The 23003-nt window shown below is 36.4% G+C and overlaps 1 protein-coding gene across 3 annotated transcripts in view; it reads left to right on the top strand.

Annotated features, from left to right (window-relative positions):
- LOC149803411 (protein transport protein Sec31A-like) overlaps positions 1-23003 on the top strand; it is a 78103-nt gene that overhangs the window by 31027 nt on the left and 24073 nt on the right. For all 3 annotated transcript variants that reach the window (XM_089953111.1, XM_089953112.1, XM_089953110.1), the window contains exons 15-23: positions 1482-1599; positions 2152-2330; positions 4276-4402; positions 7374-7522; positions 13217-13387; positions 15334-15676; positions 16875-17010; positions 21329-21396; positions 22389-22513. In XM_089953111.1, coding sequence (XP_089809237.1) covers positions 1482-1599; positions 2152-2330; positions 4276-4402; positions 7374-7522; positions 13217-13387; positions 15334-15676; positions 16875-17010; positions 21329-21396; positions 22389-22513 — 1416 coding nt within the window. The remainder of the gene's footprint in view (positions 1-1481; positions 1600-2151; positions 2331-4275; positions 4403-7373; positions 7523-13216; positions 13388-15333; positions 15677-16874; positions 17011-21328; positions 21397-22388; positions 22514-23003) is intronic.

The following is a 23003-nucleotide window of genomic DNA, read 5'->3' as shown; positions in this document are numbered from 1 at the left end:
TTGTTAAAAATATAGATTTTCTCTTTCTTTCTGACCCATTACACTTGATCAGTGTGATGTCAGCTTGATTATTTTGGGAATACAGTTTACAAAGATTTTTGTCTCACCTGATAAGTGTATTAAGATATAATGGTTAATTTTTGTGGCTGCAACAGCTATATTGTCAACAACGTTAAAGTTTTTGAAGGTCTTCAGCATCATTTGCCACATTGAAGTGAAAGTCTTTGATAATATTACTTTAGATCTTAAGTTTAAACTGTGGAACGCCAGGAATTGTTGTCTTACCAGCCCCACCTGCTTACGTTTTATGGTGAACAATTAAAGTTTTCTGTTAAAAGTTTTAAAATTCTTTCATATGCAACATCAGAGGTACATTCATCTGAAATGTTATGATTGTATTACAATGGATCTAAAGTTACACTGGTATGATCAAAGTTCTTGCCTTGCTTTTCTTGTCTGCTGAATAAGGAGATTGTTAATTCTTGTGAACAGTTTTAAAGTTTAAGTCACTTATCTTATACATTTGTTGCTGCATTCAGTTGTCTCTACATTATAATATAGTACAGTAGGTCTAAAGATTACATGTGGATATGCTAAGGGTTCCTGCATTGTCCCTCTCTCCTGCTTAAGCATGTTTCTTCCTTTTAAACTATGTTACAAATTGTTTGTTGAATATTTCTTCAGCATCAGTTGCTGTATTCAGCTGAAAATTTAGGATAATATTGCTATAGGTCTACAGTTTGTATTCTGATTGCACAGGGTTCCTGTCATTGCTTACTTGTGCATTATGATCAAGAGTGTTGTAGTTTTGTGTTCATGAAGTTTATGAAAGTCAGATATGAAGGATATACTAATACAGGTGGGACACAATGTTTCACAGAAACATGTTTTGGCAGATTTATATTTTGTTTAAGAAAACCTTCAAATTGATTGGCTGTTAAGGCTTAGGTCATTAATTACAGATACTATTTTCATGCTTCTAGTGATGGGTTGTATTTGATGACATTCCAATACAAATTCCTACTTGTGTTCCAAAAGCAATCTGCCGTCCACAGGGTTTTATGATGTTTAACCTTTATTATGAAATTTTTTTAAGGTAATTGCCTAGAAGGCTATAAATTCCCTAGAAATACTAACAGTTTGATCGTCATCAAATAGTGATGTTGATATTAGGTGAGCTACATTGTCATCTGACAGCTGTTGTAAAAGTTACAATGTTGTACTTCATTATGGTAGTCTCCAAGCTCAGGGCACAGGATTTGTCGGATCCTGCTGTGCATAGATGAGCATAGGAATAACTTGAAATGTTGGCAGCATCAGTTTATTTTTTTGTGTTCTCTTTGGTGCTATTCCAGAATGAAAAATAACAAACAATTGCAGTGCTTTCTTGCAAAATATTAGAGCACCCTAATGATATTTTTCCAGGGTGATCTTTTATTTTAGCTGCATAATTTGATGAATGATTTTATTGTCTATGTCAGACTCCAGCAAGTCGGGATGAGATCATTTTTTCTGATGGGTCCTCAGCTTTTGATGAGATAGGTTCTCAAACCAAACCACAGAAAACAAAATCTCCACTAGTCATCCCTTCAGATGATGGTAAGTCCGTTTGTATAAATTTTTTTATTTTTCCTGTTTTTAGGCGCCTCTACAAAGTAATTTGCAGCAATAATTTACAACAGTTGCATCTTTGAATGGTTAAATGGTGAGAACCATAACTATGGGATAATTACCAATGATATTCATATCCAGGATAAAGTTTGACATTATTTACCTGTCAGGTGGGATTGCAGTCATTGTTGTAAAATGTATTCATGGTATTTCTAAGAGAGGTTTTATGTATTTTCTCATACAAAAACACTTCAAAACTAAGGCAAATTCAACACAGATATTTAAATTTGAACACTCTTAGTTAATGTTTAGACTGACTTAGTTGCTGTATACCAGAATTGCTAATTGTAGTGTATAGATTTCCTGTATTTGTGTTTAATGATATCCAACAAAAATGCTTTTATTGTGACTATTATTTTTTATGTTCTATCAATTCCATACAAATTAAATCTTAAACCCATGATTCATGAAAGAGTTGAATATATCGCATGCACCTATTTATGAATGAATTATCACATTATTTGAATATCCATGCTTTAGATGCAGATGGTCTGATGGGTCAGGCATTGCTGACAGGAAACTTTGAGGCTGCAGTAGACATGTGTCTGAGTGAGAATAAAATGGCAGAAGCAATTCTCTTGGCAATTGCTGGAGGCCCAGAATTACTGAGCAGGACTCAAAAGCGCTACTTTATGAAAAACCATAGCAACTTAGGAAGGGTTTGTACTTTTTTTAAGAGTTCTTCATCTCCTTTATATTCACATTTAATAATTTAAAAAATTCTTAAGTAGATGATCTTGTCTTGAAATGAAATTCACTTTTTTGTGTATGACAGTAAGAAAAAGATACTTGACTCCTTAAATGTCATAATTTAAAATTTATGTCTCACTTTAAAAGAATCATTATGACAGTATGCATGATTGGTGCATTCTATTCCAAAGGTTAGGTAATTGTCGTGTTCATAGACTTGATGTGTATGCAGTATAGCAGATTCAAAGTAATCATGTTGCAGCTTAGTGTATTTTCACTTTCACAAGATAGGAACTTAAGCATTTTCTTGATCAGGTCTCGTTGTTAATCTTGTTTATGCCCGCCACTAGGCCGAGTGTATTAGGCTATGATGTCCATACATTCATTTGTCTGGCCGTTACCAATTTGGTTTCCTCACAATAACTCTACTGTTTGCAGATACCAAACTTTTTGGATGGTTTGTCATCTCACTGTGACTGAAAGAAGGAAAACCTTTTCTACACAATAACTAGAGTTTTCCATCATCTTCAGTTACCATACTTGTGGAAAGCTTACACTTGAGTAAGGAAGAACCTTGTTGATTCAGGGCTCAAAAGGTCAGAGCTCAAGGCCATTCTAACAGAAAGTTGAAGAAATGGTGTCTGCACAATAAATTAAGTTCTTTTAACATCTACAGTAGAGGTGCACAACTAAATATTTACATGGGCCAGAATTGTCCTTGATTGGAACTAGCAAGCACTACAAATGTTTTGCATCTACAATAGCAGCATAAGTCCACATGTGTTAAAAATATGGGCTGCAGAGAGCACAGAGTGTGTTGGCAGGCTGCATGCTGATCACATGTTGTGCACCCCTGAACTATGGTTAATAGATTTTACCCCTGAATTATTGTTACCATTTTTTATGGATGGCTTGCACTTAGTGCTAGAAAGAAAACTATTGATTTGGGAGTGAAAAGGTCAAAGGACATTAAATATATGTGCACAGTAACATTGATTATGCAAGACATACCTCAACCGATCTTTATGGATGACTTGCACTTGGGGTAAGGAAGAAAGTTATTGATTTTAGGGTAACAAAATATTGAAGGTCAAGGTCATGGACAAAAAGAAGAAAAATGGTTTATACACAGTAGTGTTACTTCTATGCAACACAGGCCTGACCCAGATGTTGTGACTAGATTGCACTTGGGGCAACTTAGGAGACTATAGATTTTGGGATCGAAAGGGGAATGGTCATGGTCACTTTGAAAGAAGAGATATGGTTTGCATGCAAACATTTCATTTATCAGCATATAGAACTATTAAACACTGGGTGGGCATATAATTTCCTCTTCAACACTGGGTGGGCATATAATTTGCTCTTTACAATATTCTTGTTAGATAACTTGCCCAATTTCTTATAGAACATATTTGCCCTGATCAATACATTACTTGCCCAGGTCGTTTTTGAATAAAATGAAAGGTAGAGAAATAATGGCAAACTTCCTGATACATAACAGTTAATAATAATCACTCAGTTTAAATATAGACTTAGCAGAATTAGAAAACAGTAAGTTTACAGATAAATCAGGTAAAATTGTATATTGTATCTAAATTAACCTTAACTTCAGCACAGAAAGAAAAAGTGATTAGAAGTTATTGGCTAAATAACACAAAAAATCGATGATTGAACGATAGAATCAACATAATCAAATAGATAAGAAAGTATGATGAAAGAATTTAATCATAAAATTATTAAATTTTAACATATAGATCTTTGAACAAAAACAGTCTACATTCCTTATCGAAATCAAGTCACCTGTACAATTTCCATTTTTGCAGAAACTCATTTTATGTTTATCCTTTTCATATTCTTAATATGTAACATAACTTTAATTTTTATTTTTCTCAAGACTAATGTATTTCTTTACAGCTGATATCAGCCATTGTAACCCATGACTGGTCTCATATTGTTTGTACGTGTGAGCTGGAAAACTGGAAGGAAGCTTTGACTGTGGTACTCACATATGCTTCTGCTGAGGAGTTTGCAGCTCTTTGTGGTCAGTGAAATCTTTCTCTTTCTCTTTCTCGTCTTATAATTAAAGCCTCATTTGACAAAGTCTACAGAGCCATGTTATCACATTGTCCATCGGTATGTCTGTCCATCAGCAGTTTGGTTTACACAAGATAACTTTACAGGGATTTGTTGCCTTTTAACCAAATTTAAGACTGTCTTATATCGATAAGGCCTTGAAAGAATTTTAATTTCAGTGTTCTGCATCATCATTTAGATGAGTTATGGACCCAGATTGCCATACCTAATAACTTTTGGTTCTACAGCTTAAGTATACCAAAGGTTGTTGGATTGCGACTTAGTTTGACATGAAGCTTGCATTGAAAGTGTTCCATTTCCAGTGTTCCACAACATCATGTATGCAAGTGATGGACCTTGATTGTCTGTCCTCCAGATTTTGGTTTCAGCAGATTAACTTGACCAAAGTTTGATGGAGACCAAACAAATTTGGAATGAAGCTTTATATTGATGAAACATTGAATGAGTTCTTTTTAGCATTATATGGCATTATTTTCAAGAGTTATGGCCCCTGATTGCCTGTTCTCCTGATTTTGGTTTCACAGCATAGCTTTGTAAGGATTCTTGGATTTTGTCATTATTTGGTGCCAATTTCCAGTGTTCCATACGAACGTTTTAAAGAGTCAACTCTCATGATTTTGGTTTCTGCAGCATGACTTGTCAGAGGCAAGCTGTAGTTGTAACCAGATTGCTGTAAGATGCAACTAACAATGATGTTCCAGATGAGAAGATATAGAATTTTAAAAGATTTCAGTTTAATCAGAACAGTTTTTACCTTGTATTTTAAAGATTTGACTTGTGGATTTTGTTTTCTTTCTTTTTTTAACATTTGGTAAGAAGGGTTTGTCTTCAAAGGAATTTTGCAATTATCCATGAATTTGAAAAAGCTGGACTTTTTAAATTCTGCAAAATCCATGAATTGTGAGCTGTAATTCATTATATACATAGTGTTTCAGGAGTTACTGTGCCTCAATTAATAGTTCTAATATATTAAAGTCTTGTTATTCATTTGGATTAAAATTACATGGATAAGATGAAATGTGCTTTAATGAGGATTTAAATTTTTCAGGAAAAGTTACATTTGAATGAAGGATTCATCAGAATAAGTGTTAAATTTAACTTTTGTATAATTGCATTTTTTTTTTTCTTCTTTCATTTTCAGTAATACCTTAGTGTTTGAATATGTTATGCCTTTTCTCATTTTTTTCTATCCATACTTACCTCGTATATTAATTTAAGGCAATTAGTGAAAATTACAGTTAATGGTTACCATATAGATATGTGTGCTTTGGAAAAAATGTACAAATACATTTATAGTTCTTTTTCAAAGGATAAAAAAAAACACTTTTAAAAGCTAAATTGTATTTATATGCAATTAAAGAAGTGATGGTTGTCTCAGAAAGCTTGTTCATCTCTAGGAATAAAACGGAGTAAGAAAATAGAAAATGGGGATTAAGGAGCTTCAGCCTGTGTAGCTAATTTCCACTGGGTCTTTAAATTCAAGGTTCAGGGCAGTAAAAAAATTCACAGAAATTAGTACCCCATGAAAGTGAGTGATCCCACAGTAAGTCAAATAAAAGATAGTATATTTTCAGTAATTACTTAAGTTTCATGCTTTTTTTTCTTTATAAAATGTAGCTATTTAAAAGCAACACTTCTTTATCCCTACTTTTTCACAAAAGATTGCTGGAAATACTATGACACACTTTATCATTTCAATTCCCAATGCCTGTCCTCTTGAATTTAGTTTTTTGCAGCATGACTTTACAAAGTTGTTTTTCAATAAAATGTAGGATGCAGCTGTACATTGTTGAGACCTTGAATGACTTTACTTTTCAGTATGACGGGTTATCATTTAAAGATTTATTACCCCGAGGTAATTCTGAGTTTAGTTCTGCATCATTACAGTAGCAAGGATAGCTGGAGTTAATGAGATCTTGAAGAAGGTTAATGTCCAACGTCCAGAGTCTCACAGTATCATTTAGAAGAATTATGGCGTCTGATTGGCCATCCTCTTATTTTGGTTTCCACAGCATAACTTTACAAAGAAATGTTGGATTTAACCAGATTTATCATGCATCTGTATACTTACAAGACTTTAAAGGAATTGGATTTCCTGCATAGCACATCATCGTTTAGAGGAGTTATGGCCCCTGAATGTCCCCCCAAACTTTGGTTGCCAGTCACAAGTTTCTTTGATACTATTAACATATTTTAGGAAAGTCATGAAATTTAGATATACCAACTGTTTAGAAAATTGGCTTCATCTTTGTAACCCACAATCGAAATATTTCTAAATGAACAGTTTGCCAATCATAAGGTTATAGTAGCATAGGTCAGCTCATAGAGATGTGAATCAAGTTGCCTCTCCATCACGTCCATTTATTTGATAGAAAACTAAGACAAACAATGATATTTATCAAAATGAACAAAAAAAGTTGCCATTTTAATTTTGACTTCATATAATTTTGTTTTATTTCTTATAGTTTTCTTTTAATCTTAAGACAACAGTTTAAAAGTGCTATGTATTTTACAAGTCACACTCTGGATGAAATACAGACCTCTCAGTAAGTACGATTTTAAGCACATGACTTAATGAAATAATCCTTATATTTTGAAATTACAGAATACTTGTCAAATTTGGACATTGCAGTCAAATCTTGATATTGGTTTTTCTGGGTTTAGTCAAGATCTTAGCTTTCATATTAGTTTAATAAAGTTGGTCAAGGGATCCAGAAATAGGGAACTTCACGATTTTTGTAGGGAGTCTGGCTGTTGGAAATTTTCATCAGGCATTTATTTAAAAGTAGTTATGGACTGGAAGACCACATGGGAAAAAATTGTCAGTTCACTTGTATAACAGTTCTTTTTACTACTAACACTAGTAGTAGTAGTTGTAATAATAATAATAATAATAATAATCTCCTCATTTGTTTTAGATACCTTGGCAGCTCGGCTGGAGACAGAAAGGGATGGGGATCTCTCAGCATATGCTAGTCTTTGTTATATTTGCTCGGGGAACCTAGAAAAACTTGTTCAGAATTGGTTATCAACTACAGATCACACCAACTCCCCACTTGCTTTGCAGGTAGAGTACTGCTTTTGGTTGCTTGTTAAAAATGTATGTAGCTGGCATTGCTTCATAGCAGGTGTCATGTGTTATCTGTAAGAATGATTTTTTTTGTAATGTGGAATGTAGTAGTTAAAGCACTACCAGGAAAAATATGCTGGAGTAGGTAACTTTCACTTTATTTTCAGGGGGAAGGAACAACATATAACTTAAAGTGTTAACATTGCTACCCATTATAAACATAGAACTGCCATATAGCAGATATATTGCTATTTACTTATCACTGGTATGTTTTAGGGAATATAGCTATCACTGTGTCCATCTTTTGCCTGTCATAATCCAGCTTTCTGTAAACAATTTTGCTTCCATAGCAGAACTCTCTGAAAGTTGGCACAATTCTTCCTCTGTGTGTAGACCACTCCGGTGGGTTAGAGCATCTGCCTTGGATGCGTAATGTTGTGGGTTTATTCTCTGACCGAGTCATACCAAAGACTTACAAAAATGGTACTAACAGTTGCCTCGCAAGGTGCTTAGCACTAAGAGGTTAGAGTTAGGACTGGTCTGCCTGGTTTCAGTATAATGTGACTGGGTGGGACATGATGTCACATGTCTGCGACATGATGCCCCAGTGCTAGGCATCACTATAAACTGCCAAACTGCAGACGTAGCAATATGACTGAAAAATTGTTAAAGCTATGTTAAAAATCCAAATCACACACACTCCTCTGTGTGTATATAAATATTCTCATTTATGGGTATAACTACCAACTGTCTTTCAACCTGACTTGCTACACATGTCAAGCAAGTTGCATTGAGGTGCCTTTCAATATTTTGAATTAAATATCAGTACTACAGTACCCATCACTATTGCATTGTATATCTTTCCAGGACAGAATTTTCCCTTTTTCCATACAAGAAAAATTCCATCCTCTCATTGTATGGAAGTTGCTAGAAGTCAAGAACAAGAATGAACATAGACCCAGTCTGTTCCCCATGCTTAGCAGGAGCCCTTTTTTAGCATAGGCAATTTTTATTTCTTCATACTTAGTGGAAAATGTTGCCCATTCTCATGTCAGAGTTATGTTCTGTCAATTTAATATAGGTTCCTGTATAGTACAAGTGTTCACAACATAGTCCTGTGTATATTTAATCATATAAGCTCTGTTGTGAGTTTGTAGGCATCTGTTGTTCATTTTTATCAGTAGTGATTTTTATGTTGAAGAAGGTGGAGAAAAGCACTTCTTGATTTCAAAAGTATATGGGATCATTCTTTGCAGAGTCATAAAAGGCCCTTGGGCCCTGAAGGGAGGACATACTAGCATGGAAAGCGTATAGCCCCCAACCCTCTGAGTGAGAAACAACACCTTTACTATGCCCATAGCTCAAAGATGCTGACATGCAGATCAAGTGACCTTAGAAAGGAAGTGCTTCAGTCTCCATAAGATCTCAGGAGTGGTCCTTAACCAGGTCATTCACAATGGACTGGTCAATAGCCAAGCACTGGCTCATTAGCTCCATTGGTGAAGAGATAGGGATCAGGTCAGGACCACAGTTTTGCAAGGCTACTGATGAACCCTGTTAGGAACTGGCAGTCTGCATACATGTGCCAGACTGGTTCAGCATCCCTCATTTTTCTATAATCTTTCTTATTCCAGACAGGATATGGGTGCATCCACTTCTGGGAAGTTTCTTGTACTTCACATTTATGCTGCCATGGACACCACAAACTTAGCTTTGTAGCAGTGCTGATGTTTTATGTCATGGCCCAACATCATCTGCTTGTGTGGAAACAAAGAGGAGTTGAGGTGGGCAGGTCTTGTTACCCCACATGCTCATGAAAATGAACAGGCTGAGACAACACCTTTCTTATGTGTCTCCTGCCTTCTCCCACCCATTGACTTCAGCAGCAGAGGATAAATAGATCTGGTCTTTTGATAAAGTGGTAAATGAATTGTGCCATCTTTTTCTCAATGATTTGAGTCCCAAGCCTTTAGGCAATGATGACAATAAAAGTCACTCCAGCTTGGAAAGACTTTCAGGGGCTATCTTCTTCCCAGATCTATTTTTGGTCCTCCATTTAGCTATGATAAGGCAGCTTTCTCTTACAAGGGTTTTGTAAGGGCCAGGAGTTTGCTAGGCAGTACAAGCTGTGATCAACCACTCCCCATCTATGCTGATAGCTCAGGTCTCTGCAGCTAGCTGTAGGATACACTCTTCTGCCTGGCCCTTTCAGCAATTTCCCTTGTATGATGTGGTGTTGCAAGTGGTCAGTCATTCCCACTATCCAGCTGAAGGTTTTGGAACTTAGGGTTGGGTTGCTTTTCACCATAGCCTTGCATGCCAGCTTTTTCTTGGCAGCTTACATCAGTACTGTAAACAAGGAATCTCTTTCTTGCCACTTTTGCTGGAGGCAGTTGCCAAAACATCTTGGCATGCTCTATCCATGTCATTTGTGCTGTCAACAGAGCTGCTCCACCTCCACAGAGATGCTACACCTCCACAGAGCTGCTCCACCTCCACAGAGATGCTACACTTCCACAGAGCTGCTACACCTCCACAGAGATGCTACACTTCCACAGAGCTGCTACACCTCCAGAGATGCTACACCTCCACAGAGATGCTACACTTCCACAGAGATGCTACACCTCCACAGAGCTGCTCCACCTCCACAGAGATGCTACACCTCCACAGAGATGCTACACTTCCACAGAGCTGCTACACCTCCACAGAGATGCTACACTTCCACAGAGCTGCTACACCTCCAGAGATGCTACACCTCCACAGAGATGCTACACTTCCACAGAGATCCTACACCTCCACAGACCTGCTCCACCTCCACAGAGATGCTACACTTCCACAGAGCTGCTACACCTCCACAGAGCTGCTACACCTCCACAGAGATGCTACACCTCCACAGAGATGCTACACCTCCACAGAGCTGCTCCACCTCCACAGAGCTGCTACACCTCCACAGAGATGCTACACCTCCACAGAGATGCTACACCTCCACAGAGATGCTCCACCTCCACAGAGATGCTACACCTCCACAGAGATGCTCCACCTCCACAGAGCTGCTACACCTCCACAGAGATGCTACACCTCCACAGAGATGCTACACCTCCACAGAGCTGCTACACTTCCACAGAGCTGCTACACCTCCAGAGATGCTACACCTCCACAGAGATGCTCCACCTCCACAGAGATGCTACACTTCCACAGAGCTGCTACACCTCCACAGAGATGCTACACCTCCACAGAGATGCTACACCTCCACAGAGATGCTACACTTCCACAGAGCTGCTACACCTACACAGAGCTGCTACACCTCCACAGAGATGCTACACTTCCACAGAGCTGCTACACCTCCACAGAGATGCTACACCTCCACAAAGATGCTACACTGGTCACTTCTAAAATCTTACTGGAACACAGTAAGAATCTTCTTAGGGGTGCTTCTTTAGAGGCATAGACCTTCTTTGGAGGTATCATTCCCTCCACAACAATTCAAGACCAGAATGACCATTTACACTTGTCCCTATCATCCAGTCATGGCCAGGAGCATGTTTATCCTGATCACCCCTCCCAAAGCCTTCAGCATATTTTCTTGAAAGGGATACAGAGCCAGTTCAGGAATCAACTCAAATTTAAGCCTTGCATTAATCTGTTGATTGTTAGACAGAGTTGCTGGAAGAGCCCAGGGAAGATGTATGCAACTCCCCTCCCATCAATGTGGGTGTTAGACTAACCCTTTTTCAGAGATCTGGTGAAGCATAATGGACAGTTGATGGGTCCTGTCAAAAACCAATGAAGGAAACTTGTTTCAGTTCTGGGAACATAGTCCTCTGTCAACAACCACCCAACTATCCAACAGTCAGATCGGGTACAGTTAAGGAAGAGGTGCATTCCCTTATACAGAAGGACATAGTAGAGAAGGTGTTAAATAATAAGTCTCCAGCCTTCTACTTCCAAATTTTTTCCAGGTATCCAAAAATGCAGGACCTTTGTGTCTTAAACAAGTTTCTACAGGGGAAACCTTTCAGCAATGCTATGAGGCCAGCAACTGTGCGATCTCCATTGACCTTCATTATGCATACCTTCACATCCAATTATTTCCTCACATGAAGAACCTCTAGTTTTGCTTGGACCTAGAGGTTTTCCAATTTTACCTGCTGACATTTGACTGATCCTCCACACCTAGAGCCTTTACCAGAGTAATGGTAGTGGTTGCCACCCACCTAATGTCATTTAGGATCCTTATCCTAGAGTATTTCAATGGCTGGTTGATTCACAATGGTATCTTAGAGTCCTGGAGACAAGATCTCTCCTGTTTCTGGTCCATAGTAACTTAGCTGGAATTCACTGCAAACCTTGAGAAATCAGAGCTAATTACATCTCAGAATTTTGTATGTAGGAAGAATTTCCTCACAAATGGGGGATTAGTCCATGTCCATCAGAATTGAATAGACAGAATCCTGGCTGTTTTGGAGGTGCTGAAAGCTGAATCCCCATGTGTACCCAAAAACCCCCATTCCTATGGATGCATCTGATTCAGAGTGGGGCACTCCTTTGAATCCAGAAGGGCTAGTTCACCAGGGGAGTAAGACTAATTTTGATTATGTAATTTTAACTATGTAATACTTGTCGCAATTGCCAGATTCCTTCCTCCCACCCCACTCTGATGTTCCCCAGGTAGTCTGTGCCCCTAAAAAGAGTACAGTTAATGTGCATTAGCTCTTGGTATGAGGAACAGACTAGGTCTAGGTTCTTTCTTGTTCTGAACTTTTAGAACTTTATATATAATGGAACAATGTAATTTTCCTTACGCAGATGAGGGTGATTTCCATCCTGGAAAGGTAAGCAATGCAGTAATGACAGGTAAATATTATTTCAGTAAAATTGGTTTATCCCTCGCAAAAAATTGCATGTTTCTGCAATCTGTATTTGTTATCATGAAAACAAAGTATAGGACAAGTATTGTCAACACAGAGAAAGCTGGACCATAGGGTACTTTCAATAGAAGGCTTTATCTATGCAGGTACATATATCATCTATAGACGATTCTTGTTGCAAGAGGAGAATCTTCAAGATCTTGACAAAAAGTGTTTTGTTGTACACCTTTCATTTCAGTATTTATTAGGGATAAATAGTCAGTACATGGGGTGAAACAAGTCACTGATGTATCGATGCATCAATAATTTTGTAGTTAGGATACACAAATCAATATTTAGGTGGATAATCAGTTCAAAATATTTACCATACAAGTTACTTTTAATCTTGGCTGGCCGCTCTGGTTGTTACATATAACATTAAGTTTTGCGCATTATGTATCATGATATGTATTAATACATGGCATAGGTCTATTGTTTCACCTCTACACATGTATTTGCAAGTTGATTTTGTTCTCAAGTAGACCAGACTTACAATGAAGTAATATTGTACAGTGTTTGGGTTTGGGGTTTTTTCAGTCCATAAAAATTATCCACCATGTTTAGATATTATTTAGATTCAGACAGGCTGTTTCATTATTAAAATGAAGATTAGTATACATCATCTGTATCAACTTTGAAAAAATGCATTTCGAGTAATAGTACAAAGCACTTGATATCGGTGTGGATTAAGAAATTGTAAATGTGACTGATTTCTTATTCAGTATATTGCTGTTTGATGGTGATAGTAGTAATAAATAATTTTAATTAAATTGACACCTGTTAGGATTTGGTGGAGAAGGTAATGGTACTGAGGAAAGCAGTGGAACTCTCAAGAGGACGGACACCTGAGTTCGGATCAGGCCTGCTGTCAGAGAAACTCAGCGAATATGCCAATCTTCTAGCAGCTCAGGGCAGTCTGAAAACAGCCATTAGTTATCTGGGCAACCCACAGGAGGTATGTAATCCTTTTATAGTTTAGACTTAGAGAGTGTCGGGTACCAGTTGATACCAATCCCAGGTTTAATGCTTAGTTCCAGCATACGAATGGGTTATTGCTCATTCAGGATTGATGGCTTCTTCCTCCACTCCCGACACTGGATTATGCTATTATCTGAGCCATAAACTGTATGTGGTTAAGTTGCTTGAACTCGATTACAATTCAGATGCAGTGAGCAATGCTTCAGCATTGTTGCATCGTGGCTGAGCTTCCAGGGGAATAATTTAGTTAAATCATAACTTCTCTAATGATCAGGTCATGGGGATTTATTAAATTTATGGGGACAGTAGCAGTTTGGGGTGGGAGAATGTCCTTTGGGCTCACTCAAGGTGCAACATTGCTTTAATTTCATCCTAGCCTGTAACCAGGAGAAATTTTTGTTCATGCTATTAAGATAGAGGACAGCACCAGTGGCCTAAGTGGTTAGAGCATCCACCTAAGATGCGAGAGGTCTCAGGTTCAAACCCTGGCCGAGTCATACCAAAGACTTATTCAAATGGTATTAGCAGCTACCTCACTTGGTGCTCAGCATTAAGAGGTTAGTGTTAGGACTGGTCAGGATAATGTGACTGTGTGGGACATGATCCTACTTGTATGTGGCATGATGCCCCAGTGCTAGACATCTCTATATACTGCCACACTGCAGGCATTGTAGCATAATGACTGAAAGTTTGTTAAAGCTACGTTAAAATCCAAATCACACACACACACACACACATTATTAGGATTGAACCTGAGAGTATGCACACAGATCCTTCCACACAGTGCATACTTCTATTTTGTAATTTTCAATGGTTTCATAGAAGAATAAACATTGATTTGTACAAATTTGTTTGCCTCTGCTGTGATAAAAAATTCTGTACAGAAATGAATGGAGGTGTAATTATGCAACAAATGGTTTCATGCAGTGATTTTTTTGAAGACCGTCAAAGCAAATTTAATGTGAGTTTATTATGTCTAACATACAAATGTCATTTCTTGGAGTTTTTATGTTCTTGTGAAATTATTATCTCAAAAAGACAAGCTTAGTTGCACAAAAGATCAGCTGCAACTAAGAATATTTTAATGGTTAATTGTTAGCTCTCATGACTGTAGAGGTTCATCAGGAATCATAATCAACAATTGTTAATTTTAGCTTCTAAAAACCACCTGGTTAAGTCAACTAAACATGAGCTTTCTGACAAAAAAGCCATTCAGATTGTATGCCATCAGATAATGGAAGTCAGTACTAAACAGTTTTTAAAAAAACTTTTAAAAGATGGCTTCTCCAAAATTGCTGAACAGAACATAATCTTACTTGACAGAAAGCATCTTGGTATGAAGACCTTGGAAATTTTTCCGACTTGAAATATGGCAGTCATTACGGAAAATAGAAAAGCCTATCCATTGTCCATCAACAGATAATATTTTCAACCTGTCCTCAAAAACTGCTAGACCATTTTCATCCAGAACATTCTGGAAATTTCCAAACTCGTATACCAATTCTTCTCCAAATTCAGTGAACAAAATTTGACGGAAAGTATCAGGTCATGATGAGACCTTTCAGATTTGTCATATGATAGCATCCACCATTGGATAAGGTTTTTGTTATTAAAAATGGAGACATTAAATTTCTCCCTAGAAGAAACTGCATAGCAGAATGATACAAAGCATTCCAGTGTTAAGTGCTTTCAAATTTATAACAGATGTTTGATTTGCCATCAAATATGATTGCCATTTCTAAAAAGTGGATAAACCTTATAACAGAAATTGACCATATTTTAAGATTTGGACCTCCTAGTCAAGTTTTTTTTATTGCCCAACATTTATTTGCTTGGGCATATTTCTGTCATTGGCAGCTATGATTTCTTCATTTTCAGTAAATACTAGTTAAATATAAAAAGACTAATTTCTTTTTCCTTCAGGAAAAGCTTGCAATTCTTCAGGACAGACTTTATCAGGCTCTAGGACAACCAATCTCAGGGAACAGTGCTTCTGCTCCCATCAAGAGGGTCAGCATACATGGTCCTGGAGCTCAACAGCAAGTCAGCAAAGTCCCTACTCAGCCATCTCAGCCTCAAGTGAAAACATACCAGTCTCAGGCAAATGGAGGCTTTGCTACATCAACCACTAGCAGTGTCAGCTATGCCAGCCAAAACCAGTATTCAGGATCATACCAGAATGGTCCAATGACCACACCAGTGACAGCCTACAATAATGTGCCAGTCATGTCACAAACCCTGCCAACACCTGCACCAGTTGCTAAAGGTAAATGATGAAAAAAAAAAAAAATATATATATATATATATATATATATATATATATATATATATATATATATATATATATATATATATATATATATATATATACACACACACTTAATTTCAATTAATCTAAACCTCCTAATTTGTATATACTATCCTGCAATATAATATTATTTTGATGCAAAAAAAACCACACACACAATGTAGTTGATACCTGGTTAATACAACTTTTTATCCAGAATATATCTATACTTACATTGTCACAATGTGGGTTTCTGAATTATTTAGATAAATTATTGTATTGCGCCAGTTCTGATGATTGCTTTAACTGATATTAAGGATGATGTAATTCATTCAGATGTTTTTAAACCAGAATATATGGATGTATAAATTCATGAGATTTAATCCTGAACTGGAATAAAACATTTAACAAATTTGTATGAAATATTCTGTGTGCATCAGACAGTTTCCTGATGTAAAGGACACCTGTCGGCTTGTTAGTATTATGTCCCATTAATGCCCATTATAAACAGGTTTATTGTAATAAAAATGCTTTTGTTTCCTTTAGTATGCCAATAACTGAATTTGTTGGTTTATCCTTGAGTCCATTCACAGTCCATTTGCCTCATTGCAATACTTTATATGTAAGCTTTCTTTCTGGTTTTGAATTACATGTTCCTCTTGACATGTATTATGACACCACTAACATGCCTTTTGTGACTGTGTTATGTTCCAATCCACTTGCATTGCAAGTATCTTGATTTACTGGTTCTTAACTAGAGTGAAATTAATGCATTGGCTTTCATGTATGTTAAATTTTTGAACAATCACCCAGATGCTGATTTTTTCTTCTTTTTTTTCTTAAAGCAACAAAAAGTAGCAGACTTGAAATTTTTTTAACCTGTAACCCAGACTTCATTAATTAAAGGAATCATTTCATATTCTTGAAGATTCTCCTGTTGTTACAAAATATGTCGAGATCTTTTGGCAGCTAAGATTAATATCTACATAGTCATGCATGTTTAGATCAGGACAAGGTATCATGTGTACTATTCTTTCTTGCACTGAGCAAAAAAGTTCATTCTGAACCTGATTAATCAAGAGCAAGGAAATGACTTGTTGTACCTACATGCTTGTACCAAATATATATCATATTCATGCCTGTTCAATTACCCAAACCTGTGTTGTCCTCACTTCAGGTCCTCTATCCCAGAAGTATCCTCACTATCCTCAGTCCTCAGGTTCAGCATACGGTGTAAGTACGTACCCAGCACCAGGCTATCAACAGGACTTAACACAGCAACAGCTGCAGTACTCGCAGCAAAACTACTACAGGTAAATAATACTGTCACTAATAGTAATTGGTCACATATAAATAATTATTTTGTGAGCTGTGGAAGAAACTGCATGAGGTGGTATATTAATTCCTGACACAGGGGAATGAAGTCTGCTGATAGGCTAAAAATAATGATGGGAAGATCTCATTTTTAGTTCCACTGGTCAAAGATCAGAAGAGCATCTTGGATGGCTTGTTGTCCATCGTCCATCATCTGTCAGCACATTTGTTATCAATACTACTCCTAAACTACTTTAACAATTGCCATGACACTTTTCACACACATTCACCCCATGGTTTAGTTGGTCCTGACTGAAAATGGTGCCACTTTTATATCCAATGTGGCCACCATGTTGGCCATCTTGATATCTTGTCTGCCTCTTGAATGGATGTTCATATGAACATGAGGTTTTCACTGATAGACTTGTTATAATGTCTAGTTGGATCTAGATGAAACTGGTGCCAATCTGATAACCAATGTTGTCACCACAGCAGCCATCTTGCAAATCTCGTTTTCCACTACTTTTCCTAAAGTAAAGTCATACCAACATGGTGTTTTTACCAGAAGACTTTTCTGATGTCTAGTTGGGACTGACTGAAAATGGTGCTGATCTGACCTCCAGTATTGTGGTCATCTCATAAATGTTTGTTATTGCAGTTCCTCCTGCATAGATGGTCATATGTCAGAATGGGGCTCTCAGCCAAAGACTTCTTATGTCCAGCTGGTTGTAAATGAAAATGTTGCTACATTGTTGCTGCCTTTGTATCTGTCTTGAAAATGTTGTTATAACCACTGAATGGAAAGTCATATTGACATGGGATTTTTTATTGTGTCAGTTTGATCCAAATGAAAAGTGTTCTGATGTGACTTACAGTAGGGCCACCATGGTGGCCTTGAAAATGTTATTCTTACTTTGCCTCCTGAATGTATGGTCTTAAATTGTTATTGATTTAGCTTCCTGAAGCCTGTTACATCTGAGAGCTGAAGTGATCCATTTTTCATTGTTGTTTCTCTGAAGAATGTGAACATATCTGTATAGTCATTTATACATTTTTGTACAGTTTTTCATTGAGTCATCAGTGAAATACAGCTTTGTGCTTCTCATGAAGGCTCGGAGATATAGAATAGGTCCAATACTCCTTCCTGCATGTCATAAGAGGCCAATAATTGAGGCAACCTGTTAGCCATGACATGCATCACATGATGATATTCAAACTAAGGAGATGTTAACTTTTTGAGAGGTGTGATTTATGTAGAGAACATTTGATCCTGTATTTTAAGTAGTTTATACTTTTGCCTTAGGTTTTTATGTCATTTTTTGGGAATTTTTTACAACAATACCTTCCAATATTTGCTTCAGGTATGACTGTGTATCCATGTAGCATAATCCATCCATCAAAAATTGCTGTTTTCAGCTTCACCCAAATTTTGAAGAGAGTTCCATAGTCTGAAGATCTTTTAAGGTTTTAAAAATGATCCAAATATGCCATCAAATATAGGTACCATTACTACATAAAGAGAAATATTTAAGCAACTTAACATTAAGTGCTCAGAATGTGACCAAATATGATGCAAAGGATCTTGCAACAAGGACCTTTCAGGTAATGTCAGTGATGTTGATCCACCTTTAAACATGGCCAAGATTGCCAAAAACAGAAAAACCTTTAAATGCTTTCTTTCCAAAACCACTGAACAGAATTTTATCAGATTTGTTAGAAAGCATTCACACCTGAAGGCCTCTCAGATTTTTAAAAATAATTTCAAACCGTCTTGGGTATTGCCACCACTGATAATAATTTTGTTAAAAATTTCCATCAACTTTTCACAAAAACCACTGAGCAGAATTTGGGGAAAATTTGAAAGTATCCTAGCATAATGGTCTCTCAGATTCCTACAAATGATGCTGATCCAAATTTAAATATTACTGCCTGTACTAAAAATAGGAAAAAAATTTAATGAGTTCTTAAAATCACTGAACAGAATTTTACCAATTGTCAGAAAACATAAATTATTTTACAGAAGTTTCCAATCCATTGTCAAATATTGCTATCATCACTATAATTAGACAAACTTTTAAATGACCTTTTCCAAGAAATCACTGAACAATATTTGACCAATATGACAGAAAGCATCCATTCAGTTTTGTACAATTTATACCAATCCATGATCTTATATGCCCTCAGTTACAGAAAGAAATAATACAATCTTTAATCACTGAGTAGGATTTGGCCAGATTTGACATGAAGAATCCTTGCATGAAGGCCTTCAAAATTTTTACAAATGATGCAGATGACCGCTCTGATTGGAGCGTCCGTCTCTGATGTGGGAAGTGATGGGTTCATAGCCCAGCTGAGTCATACCAAAGACTTATAAGAATGGTACTATTAGCTGCCTTGCTTCTCGCTCAGCATTAAGGGGTTAGCATTAAGACTGGTTGGCCTGGTGTCAGGATAATGTGACTGGGTGGGACATATGCTATATGTTTGCATCATGATACCCAAGTACTAGACATCACTGTATACTCCCACACTGCAGACATCATAGTGATATGACTGAAAAATTGTTAAAGCTATGTTAAAAATCCAAATCACACACACACATGCATTTTATCCACTGAGTAAATATCAACTTGCTTGACATCTAATTCTATAGTGATCATATATATTTTGTTGTTTAAATACTGTGACAGCTCATTTAAAGTGGTTGGTTCACTTCAAATGCAGTATCGCATGTGTAAGTTAATCCTCTGTATAATCAGTTGAAAATTAAAGAAGCGTTACTGTCATTTCATCGGTTCATAAAGGAAACAACACTCATGTTGGTAAATTTCCTGATTATCTGGTTTGAGTAAACACAAATGATACAGGTCCTCTTTCAAATATGGCTGCAGTTGCTAAAAATAGAAAGATCTTTAAATGACTTCTCAAAACTAATCAACAGAACCTAACCAAACTTCATATTTCATAACACATTCTGACAAAAGACAAATGATGCCAGTCTGCCTTCCAATTTGGCTGATTTTACTAAACAAAAGTACAGCAAAAACTTGTAATGTCAGAAAGCATCATACTGACTTTGATATTTTGGCCATTCGCCCTGGCACATGGCTGTGAGGTAGAGATGTAATTTTTGGTGCATACACTTCACCCTTAACAGTGGGTCCCTAAACATAAACTACAGCATAAGTGAAGGTGTAGGATTGAGAGGAAAACATTTTGGTTAACATTAACAATGCAGGGAGGATGCAAACAGCTTTTTTTGAATCATGAAAATTAGTCTCATTTGTCTTACAGAAATATTCTCATAATTGACTTTAATATTGTTGGATGTTATATCTCAGGATAAAGTTGATAAGCTTTTACTATAAATCAAGCTGACTTGCAGTACCCACAAATTAGTGCATCAGTAAAGTTGGCATTGCCACTCTTTCAGTATCAAAGCATCTGTGTCTTTTGTAAACAAAGACAAATGAACTAAAGCTAGACTTTTGGTTGGAAATCAGCAGAGCCAATTGTATCAGTATGATAGCAATAGAAAATTCCGCTGGACAGCTGTCTTCAAAGCCGCTACTTCTTCATTGATTGCACATGCCAGTGGCTGTTGACTCTTTTCACATTTGAATTTATGATAATTACATTGAAACCCAGTTAAAAAATTAAATTGAAAAAGAAGCATGAATTTCAAATAACAATTCTGCTTGAATTGGTATTTATTTTATACAATGTTGCCACTAGTAGGCATTTACCAATCTTTTCATTAATTTACATAAAATACAGTATTATTCATTGAAAAAATATTTTATTAAAGAAAATGCTGTAAAATATACGATTTCTTATTATAATTTGTGAATTTTGTGATGATGATAACAAATTTGTGCACAACTATTTGGCATTTTCAGTGATAAACTTGTGATACGTTATGCATTCATATGCCAGTTGCAATTGTGATTCTTTAATGTTAAGCAAAATAGAAGTCCATTTTTTTGCCTGGTCTGTAAAATAAAATGAGATCAACACCTGTCTCTGCATTAGAAGTAGGTTTATGAGTTACCTAGGTGCACTAAAGCATGTGAGCAGTGTACTTGCACCTTTTACATGCATACAGTTTTACTCTCTGATTTTCAGTATTGTCATATCTCTGGCTTTTTCTGAACTCTGTACCCCTGTATATAAAGAGTTCTACAAAATGTCAGTGTCCTTTATGTCAGTGGACATAAGATATTTCTGCTTCTACATGTTATCCAGTACATCTGTTACATGTTCGGGACTAGTTTTACTCAGTTACACAGTAATCAATTTTTTAAAATGTAATTTCAGTGGAACTTCATATGTTATCCCACCCACACAATCATCTGGAGTTCAGCCATACGGTCCCCCTTCACCAGGTAAGTGACATCATTAATGTAATGTTCAACTTTATTTTTTCTGACCTCCCAATTTTTTGTATTTATATGATAAAGAACATGAAACTGTTATTTTCTTTCTTTATTTAAAATGATCACATTTTAATGACAGTCATATTTTTACTGCAACATTTCCAATACCTCCTGTATTACAGATATATTCCAAAAATGAATCAGAAGCTCATATTATCCTCCAAATCATTATAATAAGGGGACTAGTTGTACCATAACATCTGATCATGAATGTGAATAGCTGGAAGTGTACCCAGTGCAGTCAACCAAAATTGATGACACTGAATCGGTGGTCTTTCGTTTATGCAGCTGAGAATATAAACTCTTTCAGAGATTCTTGTTTATCCAACAAATTTTAATGAACAGAATTGGTCTCATAAAGAAGAACAGACAGAATTCTTTGGTCCGGCAAAATGGACCTTCCCTTTAAAAAAAAATGATGTTTGCAATTTACTGTAGGTTTACCATCTGTAATAGTAGGTTTTATGAGTATAATAATTCATTATATATCAGAAGTAATGGCCTCAAAAGACAGAATTGTTTGCATAGATCTTTGATCACACATTCAATATAATTAGAGACGAACTTAATGAAATTGGCAGAACTCGGCTTTTAACAATTTGTTTCTTCAAGAGAACTTTATTGGAAGTGGATTTTTATCCAGTTTTGTAAGCAGACTTATATTGATAAGATGTTGAATGAGTTTGATTTCTTAACTTTTGTTTCCATATTTTGAGGTGTGCAATTTTACATAAATCTTATTGCGTGAAAATATTTTGAGCAAGTAGAGGGTATGATTCTATTTTATATTTTGCTGTCTTATTAGAATGGCTGTGTCTGTCTCTCTGCTTTCATTACACTTGTAATTGGAACCTGTATATGAGATCTAGCATCAGAACAGATTCAAAACTCAGGTTATATCTCACTCATAAGTGCACATTAATGCTGTTTGTATGTTACAGATGGTCCTCGATCACAACAGCATGGCAGTCACCAACCTTCAGCTCCACACAGGGCATCTTTTATGGACATTAAGCCAGACAAGGCATGGAATGACCCACCAATTGTTAAGGAAAAGAAAGTGACAGTAAGAATACTGCTAAAATTTACAATTTTCTGGGAATAGTCATTTTTGTATATAGTTTGTCAGAAAGATTTCATATGGCTCACAGCCATATAGGGTTCATTTGATTTAAATGAGTGTTAAAGCATTAGGGTATGAGTTGTACATTACTAAATCAAGATTGTAACATTGGTCACATAACCAGATAGGAATATATTTCCCACCTTCTTATGAACCTGTGAGAACGGATGCACTGGATGTGAGGAATGATAAAATTGATCTTTACTACATTGCATTTTTCTAATCTTGAATTGTACATAACTCTATGTCCAAAAAAAACTAACACATGTACAAGGAAGAAACTATGGCACTCTCATGGAATACAGTATTTCTCCTATGATAAGCTTGTGCACACAACTTAAAAAATTAAGAAAAGTGGCCAGGGAGTGCAAGTGTGCAGATCTCACAAAAATGTATCAATTTACAGACGTGGAAACCACTGATGCCAGAGAAC

This window comes from Sinohyriopsis cumingii, chromosome 3, assembly GCF_028554795.1.
Source record: "Sinohyriopsis cumingii isolate HCF-2022 chromosome 3, ASM2855479v2, whole genome shotgun sequence".
Taxonomy (NCBI): domain Eukaryota; kingdom Metazoa; phylum Mollusca; class Bivalvia; order Unionida; family Unionidae; genus Sinohyriopsis; species Sinohyriopsis cumingii.
Note: the sequence above shows the minus strand (reverse complement) of the source record. Positions and strands in the feature narration are given on the sequence as shown.